This window comes from Mustela nivalis (genome assembly GCF_964662115.1).
Source record: "Mustela nivalis genome assembly, chromosome: 12".
Classification (NCBI taxonomy): Eukaryota; Metazoa; Chordata; class Mammalia; order Carnivora; family Mustelidae; genus Mustela; species Mustela nivalis.
This window is the reverse complement of record NC_139031.1, coordinates 14,266,802-14,280,997: the sequence shown is the minus strand read 5'-3', so window position 1 is coordinate 14,280,997 and position 14,196 is coordinate 14,266,802. Positions and strand designations below refer to the sequence as shown.

The 14,196-nt window shown below is 45.4% G+C and overlaps 1 protein-coding gene across 8 annotated transcripts in view; it reads right to left on the bottom strand.

Annotated features, from left to right (window-relative positions):
• The window catches only part of SVOPL (SVOP like), a 79,550-nt gene that overhangs the window by 43,866 nt on the left and 21,488 nt on the right, over positions 1-14,196 (bottom strand). For all 8 annotated transcript variants that reach the window (XM_082693909.1, XM_082693907.1, XM_082693910.1 and 5 more), the window contains 5 exons: positions 12,138-12,209; positions 10,430-10,554; positions 7,700-7,763; positions 4,453-4,578; positions 1,858-1,986 (listed from right to left, as the gene is read on the bottom strand). In XM_082693909.1, coding sequence (XP_082550035.1) covers positions 1,858-1,986; positions 4,453-4,578; positions 7,700-7,763; positions 10,430-10,554; positions 12,138-12,209 — 516 coding nt within the window. The remainder of the gene's footprint in view (positions 1-1,857; positions 1,987-4,452; positions 4,579-7,699; positions 7,764-10,429; positions 10,555-12,137; positions 12,210-14,196) is intronic.

The following is a 14,196-nucleotide window of genomic DNA, read 5'->3' as shown; positions in this document are numbered from 1 at the left end:
TTAAATTAGAAAAAAAAACAATAAAAAGGAGTGTTAACGGATAACTCACTGATTAAAGAGAAACTCAGATCAATTACCAAAGAGAAATAAAATTAAAATTACTCTGTAACAAAGCTTGCTAAATGCAGCTGAATACTTCATTAAAAATAAAAAAAGACTGACCATAAATGAGCTAAGTACAGAACTCAAGAATCTAGAAAAACATAAAAAGCTAAAGGAGAAAACAAAGAGTAGAAATTAACGAGACCACACACATACACAAAATCAATAAAGAGAACAACAACAAAAAGAGCCCTGTTCTTTGAGTTTTTTTTTTAAAAGACTTCATTTATTTATTTGATAGACAGAAATCACAAGTAGGCAGAGAGGCAGGCAGAGAGAGGGGTTAGCAGGATCCCCACTGAGGAGAGAGCCTGAAAATGTGGGGCTCCATCCTAGGACCCTGAGATCATGACCTGAGCCAAGGCAGAGGCTTAAGCACTGAACTACCCAGGCGCCCCGTTCTTTGAAGTTAATGCACAAACCTCTAGTAAGAGGGCCAAGAAAAAAGAGAGAAGTCACAATACACAGCATGAAAATGAAAGATGGGACACAGGCAGCAGATTTTTGAAACTCCTAAGAGAACACTGGGAACAACCTTGTATGAACAAATTTGAAATTTGAAAACCTAGATGAGCTGGACAATTTTCTAAAATATATACACTACCAAAATGGATTCAATCAAAAGTCTTAAACAAAAGTGGACTCTAACCTTTACATAAATTAAATCATAGTTTTAAAACTCCTCCATATAACACCCTTTTGTTATCCCCCACTGCTCCCCTCAACATAAATATTTGGCATAAATGACTTCAGGGGCACGTTTCACCTCTATAACCACACTCCACCCACAACTAAGAGATGAATTTCTATCTTACATAAAGTGTTGCCGAGTTGGCGGGACAGGTGAGGAAGGTACCACTGGGGCCTGTGATTGACCCACCTCTAGGTGCGTGGTCAGGGCTGGTGTAAGAAATGATTTCAAAGGGACGTTAAGAGCCCTGGGCCCAGTAGAATATAAATGCCGAATTGTGTCTTAAGAAATCTGTTAGGGACTCTTGGGTGGCTCAGCAGGTTAAGCATCTGCCTTTGGCTCAGGTCCTGATCCCAGGGTTCTGGGATCGAGTCCCACACCAGGCTCCTTGCTCAGCAGGGAGCCTGCTTCTCCCTCTCCCTCTGCCTGCTGCTCCCCCTGCTTATGCGCCTCTGTCTCTGACAAATAAATAAAATCTTAAAAAAAAAAAAAAGAAAGAAATCATTTAATGAGGTTTCCTAATTTGAGATCACTTATGATTTATATCATTTATAAGACCAGTACAAGATGGGGCGCCTGGGTGGCTCAGTGGGTTAAGCCGCTGCCTTCGGCTCAGGTCATGATCTCAGGGTCCTGGGATAGAGTCCTGCATCGGGCTCTCTGTTCAGCAGGGAGCCCGCTTCCCTCTCTCTCTCTCTGCCTGCCTCTCCATCTACTTGTGATTTCTCTCTGTCAAATAAATAAATAAAATCTTTAAAAAAAAAAGAAAGACCAGTACAAGAAAATAAAATTATAAAACAATCTCTCACCTGGAAACAAAGATGCTAAGTCACGTGACTAGCTCTGCAAGGTAGATACTATTCCCATTTCGTTGATGAGGAAAGCTAAGGCAGGTAACTTGCTAGGGCCACTGGCTCTCCAAGGAGCTGGATTTAGTCCAATTCTGCACTTCTCTCTTGTCCCCTTGGGGTGGGGCTAGAGAGCGAAGGTCCCCTCCCCTCTGCCCTTCTAGGACTGAGGGGATTTCTGGTGGGGGAGAGAAGCCCTCCCCACTGGGAACTTACCAGGATGGGCTCCACCAGCTTCCCCTCCGGCATGACCGAGCGGTTCATCTTGGCGATGTGCTGCAGGGTGGTAAGGGCAGCCTGAGTGTTCCCGGTGGAGACATTGAAGCGAGCGGACTCGGGAATAAACTGGCACAGAAGGAAAGAGCATCAGAGTTCAAGTGCTGCCGACCCCGGGGGGTTCCACGATTACTGCTGTATAGTCACAGGCCCCAGTTTCAGGAGACAGAGGAGCAGCAAGCTGCTGGTCTGGAACAAACAGGGTCACGTTCCCCTTACTGTAGGCCCGTCTTGATGGTATCGCACCCATACTGAGCCCAACCTAATACTTACTGCAAGGAAATGCTACATCCACTTGGCAAACAGCTGCCGCTCTACTGCCCTGTCACCCCAGCCTGCCCCCAGGCACCCTGCGATCTCCTACACACGCCAGCCCCACAGCACGACCACGGCAGGGACCCAAGCGCCCCCGATGGCGGAGCACCACTCCTGACAAGCCAGACCCGCCACCCACTGATCACTGAACGCTGTACTCGGACTACACTACAGGCTGGTGTGCCTGGGCGGCTCCGTCAATTAAGTGACCGACTTTGGCTCAGGTCAAGATCGTGGGGTCCTAGGATCAGGCCCCATGTCAGGCTCCCAGCTCAGTGGGGTCTGTCTGTCCCGCTCCCTCTGCCCCTCTCCCCGCTCGTGCTCTTGCGTTCTCTCAAATACAGAAACAAATATAAATACATACATACCCACCTAACGAGACAGGCCTCCATGGAGACTGGGGCCTTGAGAATCACCTTGAACCACTCCCTGCTCTTCATGCCTCGATGGAGGTGGGCGGGTTCTTCCTCAGAAAAGCACCTCCCGGGGCGGCACCTGCTCACCAACCCGCGCCCAGCAGCCCCTCATCTCCCACTGGGATGGTCCTGACTGCTCCCCTGGCTTTCCGTGCACGCAGGCTCCACGCAGCCGCAGACCAGCTTCCCAGCACACAGCCAGCACCCCCTGCCTCGAAGGCCCTCATAATCTGGACACAGGCCTGTCAGCGCCTCCCATCCCCCCGCCCCCCACCAGCACCCTTCATTCCAGCCTACCTGCTCTCCCCCAAAGATTCTGCATTTCACACCTTCATGGCTGGGCTGACACCTGAGCTCTGCCCACATGCACTTGCCCCACTCTCTGGCCCTCGTGGTGCGGGCTGTTCCATCCCCCACGGCCAAATTCAACAGCATCGCCCCACTGGAACAAATCGCTCTCTGCCCGAGCACCCACAGGATGAACGCTGCGACCGCGCTTACTGAGTCCCGTGGGCACCATCACCCTTTGTATTCGTATCTATCTCTTGCCCACTGACCGGCACGCCTTGGCGGCAAGAACCATATCCTATGCATACTTTTACCCTCAGAACCTCGTGCGGAGCCTGGTACATACTCGGTGTGAGTGTCCTCAATCCAAAGACAAGGCTGATATTCAAAATAATAATTTTTATAAAGGCAATAACATAGCTGTGTGGCTCACACATGTTAGACACTGTTCGTGTTCCAGGTTCACGAAGAGAGTCGTGTGCATTACCTTGTTTAATCTTCCACACGGCCCTAGGAGATACGCCCTATTCATGGCGTGGAACCACTCGTCCAGGAAAATGGGGTCAGGACCGTCTGTTTCTAACTGCACCGGCCAAGGCAGGCAGGCTGTTCAAGGATGGCCTGGGCCCATTAAACCCCTGGAACCAGGCACCTACCGCTCTGGGTGGGACATCAAGCAACAGTTCGCTGCAGAGAAGACACGGACCAATGGGCTCATCCAGAAAAAAAATAGACAGGGCTCTGGGATCAGGTGTCGGGAGAAAGAGTTGAAGGTCATGGTGTTGCTTCATTCAAAGAAGGAAAGCTCTGATTGGGCTAGAATTTCTTAACCATTTGGAGGGATATCATGTAGAAGCTAGAACCTCTGGATTTTCACAGAGACCAATTAAGACTGCAGGTAAACCCATGAGGAGGCAGGGTCCCCTCTGCATCAGAAAGGACCTCCTAAGAACTAGGCCTGCCTACGGATGGACATAGGATGTCATCTATTAAATCTTGAGTCTGAAAGTGTCCAAAGCCGGGAGTGTTCTGGATGTGTGCTTGTGGTTGGGGTACGAAATACATGCCCTCCAAGGATGCTTGTGAAATACGAAATTCTCTGATTCTGTAGTGTTAGGACATACACACACACACACACACACACACACACACACGGCCCCGTCTTTGAACAATGAGGGAAATCCAGCAGAACCTAAGGAAGAGGTTGATTCTGTGGATTAGAGGGAGAGCAGAAGGACAGAACAGCTGGCCGGTAGTGGCCCGAGAGTGTGCGCCAGGTGTCAGACTCCAACCACTAAAGGTAAGAGAAGGGTCAGCTCAAGTGGGGTGTCGCTGTGAGACGAAACTTCCAGCAATAAACGATCTGAGGCAGGCTAACGGAGGGGAGGGATGAAGCGGATTGAGACAGTCTTGAGTGAAGGAAAAAGGCAGAGTGAGGCTGATACATGTGGGGCGGAAGGACCCCTGGGCCAGCTGGAGGCGAGGACCAGAGGTTGCCCATGACCGAACAGCTCACCTTGAAGGCCAGGATGAGGATGATGCCTGGAATGGAGGCGATGCGAATCAGCCAGCGCCACCCGATGGTGGGGATGACCACGGAGGCCAGGCCGATGATAAGCAGGGAGCCAGCCAGCCAGAAAACCTGGGGAGAGGATGAGAGGTTACAATTCCTCCCATCAGGGCATTTGCCTGGCTCCTTGGTGGAGCGGGTGACTCTTGATCTGGGGTTGTAAGTTCAAGCCCCGTGTTGGGTATAATAATTTCTTGAAAACAAAACATTCACAATTCCCCTTATCAAGTGTGCTCAACCCTGCCTCTCGATCAGGAGCATTTCAGTATAAGAGGATGAGGTGAAAGAGGTCTTTAAGGAGCCCAGGTCCGGGTTCTACTCCCAGCACTAGCTCCAGGACCTGGATGAACAGGGAACATCGCCCCACGTCTCCACGGCTCAGTTTGCTTGTCTATAAATGGAAGGCTCAGCTATACAAGGGGTCAGTACTGTCACCACAGTTTTAAAAATTGGAAACATTGACATTTTCCCCCATTGAATAAATAAAAGATTAACTGGTTCCTAACTCAAAAGCCACAAAGGAAAACACTAAAAATACTCTTTTCCTCTCCTGCTTCTTTGTCATCTAGTTCTCTTCTTAGAAGAAACCAATATTACCGATTTCTTGGGTCCTCCCAAAGCTGTTCTAAGCATATATAAGCTAATAAGGATATATCTCATTCTCTTTTTTCACAAATGGTATCATAGTATAAATATTGCTTTTTGTCCTGAAAAAATGTATCTTGAATATCACTGTATATCAACAAACAACATGGCAGCCCATTACGGCTGGGCCTGTTGGTTTTGGGAACTAGAATGATTCCAAGTGTTAGCCTAAGCATTCTCTCCCTACTGGAAGATGACACCTCCATTCCACCTCAAGAAATGGAGAGAAGACAATAGAATAAAAGACCTTTTGTGGGCAACTAAGTAAGGGGTGACAAAGGGGTGACTATTTTATCACTAAATATTTCAACTACAAAAACCAAACAGGATTATTTCAGAAAGCACTGAGGGCTATGACAAAAGAGTAATGTCATGGGGAGTGATCAGGGATGTGCCTTCTGAAAAGGCAACAAATAAGAAGACCAGCAGTAAGCCGTTGTGATCGACCAGATGGCAGGTGACAGGTCACTGACAAGAATTTTAGTAGGGACAGCGCCTAAGTGGCTCAGTGGGTTAAGCGTCTGCCTTCGGCTCAGGTTGTGATCCCAGAGTTCTGGGATCAAGTCCCCCATCGGGTTCCCTGCTTCTCCTTCTGCCTGTTGCTCTCTTTCTCTCTGACAAATAAATAAATAAAATCGTTTACAAAAAAAATAATTTTAGTAGGGAAGTGGCAAAAAAATTCTATAACTGGTGATTTGGCACAGATATTAGAGGTAAAAGTGACAGGGTTTGCTGATAGACACTGCAGTTGGGGGTCCATCAATAAGCGTGGTAAGGATTGAATGGGGGTGATGGCACAGGAGGGGTCCGGGATTGCTCTTGACCTTGTGGCCCAGATGACCGAGGGGACCATGTTTACTACTAGCTGAAAGTGGAAATGTGGAAATAAGACATTTCAGGGGGAAATGAGCAGATGAATTCTATCCACGTTGTATTTCTGAAGCAATAGTCCAGGGATTCTCCTGTAGGCTATTGGCTCTATCTGCGTCTGAAAGTCAAGGGGATGCTCTTGGTTGTAGGTAAAGATATTAGGGTTTACAGACAGAGGTAACTAAACCCATTGGAGTTCATTAGATGATCCAAGGAGAGGAGGAAAATAAGACTAGCGAGGAGAAGACACGACCAGGAAGCATGCCATGGAGTTAATGGCCAGTAGAAGAGAAAATGTCCACAGATGAGCTTGAGTAGGACCACGCCCATGTAATACGGTTAAGGATAAAATCCAAATAGGTCAAGCAGAGAAAGACAGTTACCATATGGTTTAGCATGGGGACCACAGGGGAAGGGAGGGAAAACCGAAGCGGGGGCGCAATCAGAGAGGAAGACGAACCATGAGAGACTATGGACTCCAGGAAACAAACTGAGGGTTTTGGAGGGGAGAGGAATAATTCAGTCGGATGATGGAGGGCACGTGTTGTGATGAGCACTGGGTGTTATATGCAACTAATGAATCTTCAACACTACATCAAAAACTAATGAGGGGCACCTGGGTGGCCCAATGAGTTAAAGCCTTTGCTTTTGGCTCGGGTCGTGGTCTCGGGGTCCTGACTGGGATCAAGCCCCATGTCGAGCACGGGGCCTGCTTCCCCCTCTCTCTCAGCCTTCCTCTCTGCCTACTTGTGATCTCTCTCTGTCAAGTGAATAAATAAAGTCTTAAAAAAAAAAAAGTAATGATGTACTATATGGTGGCTAGCAGAACATAATAAAAAAATAAAATAACACAAATGCAAATTGGTGCAAAAAGAAGGATAAGCTCCAATGCTAAGTATTAAATGTGTCTGCATCTGTCTATCTTAACAACGGTCAAAAAAAACAGGAGAAATGCAAAGAGTAACAAACAGCGTTTGTTATGTTGTCATTTTTTGTTGCCTTCATGGAGTATTGGAAAATTTTAAAATAAATCTTAAAGTATTCTCCTACTGCTTTATTTATTACTAAATATATGTTTCAGTGAGAAGAGCTTTCTTTTTGGTGGGCCCCTGAAATCAGGGCTTTGGGACACTGATGACATCAGACATCAAGGACTCCTAGATTGATTGACATAGCTTCCGATGCCAAACCTCTCCTCGGAGACCAGCAGGGCCTGCGGCAGTCTTGGGAACATCCCAATCTCCTGGATAAATGATTCAGCTGGACAAGGCACGTAGGGCATGTCCCCACAGTCATGGGCCAGTTGTGGCCCCGAAGACCGTAGAAATCCTAGAGAGGAGATAGGCTGCCCTAAAGAGGCTAGGAGGTATGTCCCCCTCCTGAAGACTCAGGGGGGAAGAGTAAGTCCATTCCAGATGCATGCCTAAACTTCCATCATTCCACTGAGACCGGCCACCGGAATGTTTCCTGGAAGAGGCTACTGTGTTCTAAATGCTACTGTTGGGTGACAAAAGTCCTAGCCTCTTGAAATGGGACCCCTGGCATCCAGCCTTCCCAGTGCTCTTTAGTTAACACCAAGATAGTGTGCTAACCCAACAGACAACCAGCCAGAAGCAAAGCCAAGGGCATCACATCCTCTAGGATCAGAAGCCCACGTAGAATTCCTGTTTTATCTTACCTGAGACAACGGGAGCATGTAGCCTCGGTATTTTGTAGGCAAAAATTCAGTCTTTATGATTAGCCTAAACAGGAAGGGAGGGGGAACAGAATAATTGTGTTTTTATCAAAGAAAATGACTTGAAAAATCATAACTTTTCTTGTCACAGAGATAAAAAATGAAAAAACATAGACTTCATCCCTGTGAAATAAATATATGTATATACTGCTCTCAGCTCCTGGTTCCTGCTGATATTTGGTCTTTGACCCCAGTGTCTGACATAGAACACCTAGAATCCTTGGGCTTCCTGGTCCAAAGGAGCATCCTTTATTCTCATGAGATGGCTTTTGGTGAGTGCCTAGATGAGGCCTCATCTTAAAAGACCAAACCATGATTAGAATCTTGGAATGTCCAACCCTGTCCTCCAACCCCTGGAGAGAGGAGAGGGATTGGATAATGATTTGATGCCTCCATGTCTCATGCCTCCATGAAGAGGCCTCCATAGAAAGCTCGAACATACAAGGTTTGGCGAGCTTCCAGGCTGGCAAGCCCATCTGTGTGCTGGGAGGGTGGTGGGCCACAGACTCCATAGAAACAGTAGCTCTTGCTCTCAGGACCCTTCCAGAGCCTGCCCTGTGTATCTCTCTTCATCGGGCCATTCACCTGTTTCCTCTAAAATCTCCTTTGAACTACAGCTGCAGTCATAGGTAGACTGTTTGCCTGGGTCCTGGGAGCTGCTCTGGCCATTTATTGAGTCCACAGAAGGATCTGGGGCAACTTGCATTTGTAACAAGTCAGATAGAAGGTGTGGATAAGCTGGGGGCCTGCTGCTTGTGATTGGGGTCTGAGGTGGGCAATAGCCTCTTGGGACTGAGCCTAAACCTGAGGGGAGGGGAGGGGTCTGGGCAAACTCCTGTTAGGAAGAATTGAACTAATCTGTAGAACAACCAGCTGGTGTTAGAGAATTGGCCGGTGTGTAAATAACCCGCACATTTAGTGTCAGGAGTGAAGATCTATCGGGTCGCCTGGGTGGCTCAGTCGGTTAAGTGCCCGACTCTTGATTTCAGCTCAGGTCATGAGCCCAGGGTCATCAGATGGAACCTCACACGGGGCTCCAAGTAGAACCTGCTTAAAATTCTCCCACTCCCTCTGCCTCCTCCCAACCCCCCTGCTGGCGCGCGCTTTCTCTCTCTTAAGAAAAAAAAAAAAGTGAAGCTTTGTCACAAGTACTGAGTGTGAATGTGTAAAGGAAAACAGAAGTTTTTCCTAAACAATTATGTTTTGCTGTATGTTTGTGAACAGCTAAAATCCACATAAGAGAATAAGAAACTTGCAATTGCCCTTCTGTTTACACGCTTCTTCTCAAAGTTCTTTTCAACCTTCCACCATTTAAGAGATATCATTCCCTCCCTCCACCCCCAAAATTGAAAAGTGTTTTTGCCAAACCCTTTCTAAAATATACTTGGGAAATTAAAATACACCTGGAAGGAAGAGAATCGATGCCCAGAGCGAATGGAGGCAGTCGAAGCACAGGCTTCTCATTAATTTTGTGAACAGACAAATAAATAGACTCATACTCCCTTCCGTTTTCTAATTACTCTTCCCTGTTGCAATTATTAGCCAGGGTTTGGGCTTTCTTAACATATTTATCGGGCTGGTTCCTGAGGGTTGTTGTAAATGTCAAGCTAACTTCTACTCCTGTGGGGCTCCAAAGCTCAGAGCAGGCTTAATTTATGCCCCGGGGAGGGACAGTCTTTCCGCAACACATTAAGGTAATGATTGGGTGCTTTGATATCTCCTAATACATCCTAAGGGTAAACGGCTCCACGGCACCCAGGAGAGAGTCGGCTGAGGGCTCTGTGAATCTAAAGGAGGCTCCGGAGCTGCTGACCATTCAGCGGACACCTCTCCAGGCACGACACATTGTGCACTTATCCTAGGGCAGAGAAGGACCTGCAGCCGCCATCTCTCTCAGCGACCTCCCCCTGCTTTGCAAATGGGCTTAGACACAGTCTTCCGTCACAGGGCAATGGCATTTTAAAATGGCTACTCCTTGGGCAACTGGGTGGCTTACCCGGTTCAAGGTCATAACCTCACAGTCATGGGATCAAGTCCCGCCCAGGGCTCTGTCCTCAGTGGGGACTCTGTTTCTCCCTCGTCCTCCACCCCTCCCCCTGCTCATGCTTGCTCTCTCTCTCTCTCTCAAATAAATAAATAAAATCTTTAAAAACAAATAAATTAATGATATGGTTATTCCTCAATGTTACAGGTGGTTCTGGTCAAACAACTCTTCCAACACATTCTCAAGCAACGAAAAGACCGTGTTACCCACCTCCTAGGGCACTTTTGCTTGGCATTTAGTCTAACAAAATAAAGATCAACCTTAGGGACAAAAAAATTTTAACGCATTCACCTCGAGTGCCCTCTGCTAGGCTCACCACAAAACATCATTTTGTTTTGTTTTATTTTGTTTTGTGTGGGTTTTTGAGTTTTTAAATTTTTATTAACATATGATGTATCATTAGCCTCAGGTCATTTTGATGAGCAAATAGCTCCTAGTGGAATTAGCTGCCATCCCTTCAAAAAAAATAAAAAAAAATAAAGAGCTAAAAAATAATTAGCAGAAGTCAAGTCTTATGCATTTACAGCTCGTTGGTGCTCTTGGCCCGTGAACCAACCCCCCACGTCTGTGTAAGTATCTGGGGGTATAACGCATTCCTCTCTCAAGCCTCCTCTCGGTGAGGTCTTTACCCTTGTGCATGGCCAGACACGCCACAGCCCACCATCGTCCGCAGGAAGACAAACCAGATGTAAGACGGAGAGAAAGACGTCAGCAAGGAGAAGTAGGCTCCCCACAGGAACGAGATGAGCAAAATCTAAAGCAACCAAAGGAGACGTATTAGTGACCCCTGCCTCTCTGGAAGAAACTAATGGGAGACCATTTACCTTCTGAAGGCGATTTTTAATTTCCATCCAGAGGTTTGCTTCTCAGAGGAGCTAATTCTACAGGGAGCTCACCGATCTCTCACCATCATCAAATAACACAGTCCACACCGCTGTGCTGCCTGAAAGCCCAGACATCCCAAATTGCGACCGTTCTTCGACACTGCCCCACTGCATCCACCCGAACTTGTAAATCAGCTGCCCAAACTTGTAAATCAGGATGAAAAAACCTGCCCTCATTAGGAGCACAGGAAAGTGTTGTGTTGGGATGGGGATGAGGAGAAAATTTAAGGTATTTGTTTTTCCCCTAATTATAAAACTAATACAAATTCACAGAAGAGAATATGGAAGAAAAAGAGAAAAACAAAAATATTTCTATCTTGCTTGATTTCCCTACCCCAGAAAAGACTTGTTAACATACTTTTATCCTATTTTTTTTTTAATTTTTATTTTATCCTATTTTCCTTGGTCGAAAGGGAAAATATATTTTTCATGGCTATAAAATATTCCAGTGGTACTGTAGTGCGGGTAATATTATACATAAGCCCTTCCCCTGTGGCTGAATGATGAGGTTTTTCTCGTGGTGGCAGTAAGCTATGGCAATGTACGTAATCTCTGTGGTTCTCTGATGCTCTAATCGGGCTAGATTTCTGGTATGAAAGAGATCAGACTAGGAGAATGGGTGTTCCCCAGGTTCTTGATTCGTCCTGCCAAACTGATGGTCAGAAAAACTGGACCAATACAATATGAAGCTGTCTCTACCCTTGTAGCCTTCTCCAAAAAGAGAACAAATCCTTATGGATTTGATACCCCCAAATTCATACCTTCTAATATTTTCCTTTCAATATCTCCCACAATCAAATGTTTTTCAAGAAATGTTGACCATTTTTATTTTTATGTAAAAATGTCTTCTTGTGCTTTGTACATTTTTTGACATACTTGTGTTTTCAGTATGAAATTTATGAATGTCTATGATATTTACTTCATGTACTTCAAAACATAAAGCCAAAGTTGTGATTATTTTCCCTTGGGGCTTGGCCCCTTGTGCTTATACTTAAGGAGGTCTTCCCTACCAGAAACGAGACAAGTGGTGGAAAAAAAAAAAAAAAGAGCGAGACCTAGGCTTCTAATCAGAAGACATAGGTTTCGATCTTACTGTTTAATCTTAGTAGGTACGTGACCTTGAACAAGCGGCTGAGTTTCAAAGCTATTCCAAAGTTAACTAATGTGAAGCTGCCTCTGTTTCTATGTGTCAGTCTCTACATTCTAAGATTTTCTAACCGTGCACACCCATCAGTTCCATTCCTGGACAACAGGGACCAGGTAGGAGGAAGGATACGCCAGGAAAAGACAAGAAAGCACAAAGACAAGCCTGACATTGGGGCACATGGTGTCAGAGAAGGACATTTCCACCCATTCTGTCTGTAACAGACAGAGAAACGTCCACTAAATGATGATGTCAGTGGTGACATCATCATGAAAGAAAATCCCACGTCATTCTTCAAGGCCAACCTACCTTCCAGCGGCCATATCTGTCAGCCAGGAGGCCAAAGAGGATGCTGAACACCATGTAGCCAAAAAACACCATCTGGAGGTGGAGTGAGAAAAACATGATTCTGTAGGCAGTCCTAGAATACACTGATGAGCTGCATTTCCCATTCATTCATCTTCATGAAAAGTCCACTGGGAAGGGGAAAGGGGCGGAAGCTGGAGAGCGGCTTTTCACAAAGCTCTCCCACCTCCCTTTCCCACAGTCTGGGATTCAGAGGCTGATGTTTCCCATCGATGCCCGCCCCACACCCGGAGACGCTACCCCCCCAGTAGAAACAGGGATTGGAGGAACAGGAAGCTGTTTTCCCTCTGATCCAAGATGGTGGCCCTGGTCTCGTTCTACTTGGATGTATAGTTGTGCATTTCCATTTTAAGAATAATTTAAAAAAAAAAAAGCTCTATTCATTCATGACCTGCCTTATCCCACTTCTAGAAGCAATTTTCCTTTATGTTTTTACAGGTAAACATAAACTTTAAATAAACACCCAAACCAATCATCCATACAGAAACACTCTTCAAAACTAATATAAATCCGTTTCTTTTCCAACCTTGTTCTCACAATGGATTATCCTACGCTGATAAAATTCAAGAACCTGTGTATGATACCAGCATTTTAACTCAGTCTGAGCTGTGATCTGCTGTCTGTGCCTTCGGGCTACTTATTTTTTTCTTTCAAGTAGTTCCAAGCTTCACTTGCTTTCCTTTCTAGTAAGATCTCCGACTGATTGACTCTAGGGTAATCAAAGGAAAGATGTTAGCTTGCATTTCTAAGACTATTTCAATAAGAGAACTGGTTCTCTCTGCTGCCTGCTTTGCTTTCTCTTTTTTTCCCCCTTCCTTACACTTGATAAGGAAGACTCAAACGTATTTCTTCCACAGAGAATCATAAGAAAAAGAAAAGAAAAAAAAAAAAACCATCACGTCTATTCTTGAACAACAAAGCCATGCTTTTTTTCTGCACTGTGCTTTCCAGGATAGAAGGGGAGGGGGAAAGAAGCCAGTGCTTTCTAAATGCTGGTCTTGGGACAGATGCTGACTGATCATGAAATCTAATCAGTGCTGAGAAAAACAGTAAAAATAAGGTTAATGTGATATGTTTTGAATAAATCTAAATTTATTAAATACTAAGAGCTCTTGTTATTCTGGAATAATTTTCTTTCTGATTGTTGATATGAACACGCCCCCCCCCTTGAGAGATGATGGTAGTCAATGGCAAGATTTTTTACCTCTTTCTTGTCTTCTAATGGCCTTTTATCATTCATATATATATATATATATATATATATATATATATATATATTTTTTTTTTTTTTTTTAATGTAAAACCTATGTCAGCCACTCAATTAAAAAAAAATCATTTCAGGGCACCTGGATGGCTCAGTGGATTAAGCGTCCACCTTCCGCCTTCCACTCAGATCATGATCCCCAGGTCCTGGGATTGAGTCCCGCATTAGGCTCCTTGTTCCACAGGGAGTCTGCTTCTCCCTCAGCCCCTCCACCCCCGCCCCTCCTTGTGTTCTCTTTCAAATGAATAAATAAAAGTCTTTCAAAAAACTTTAAAAATCATATCAGTGTGGGTTTTGATTTAAATCTCCTGATGGTTAATGATGATGAACATTTTTTCATGTGTCTGTTAGCCATTTGTATGTCTTCTTTGGATAAGTATCTGTTTCATGTCTTCTGCCCATTTTTTGACATGATTATCTGTTTTGTGTGTGTTGAGTTTGATGAGTTCTTTATAGATCTTGGACATCAGCCCTTTGTCTGTACTGTCATTTGTGAATATCTTCTCCCATTCCATGGGTTGCCTCTTTGTTTTGTTGACTGCTTCCTTTGCTTGCAGAAGCTTTTGATCTTGATGAAGTCCCAAAAGTTCATTTTCATTTTTGTTTCCTTTGCCTTTGGAGACATGTCTTGAAAGAAGTTGCTGTGGCCGATGTCAAAGAGGTTACTGCCTGTGTTCTCCTCTAGGATTTTGATAGATTCCTGCCTCACATTGAGTGCTTTTAACCATTTCGAGCTTA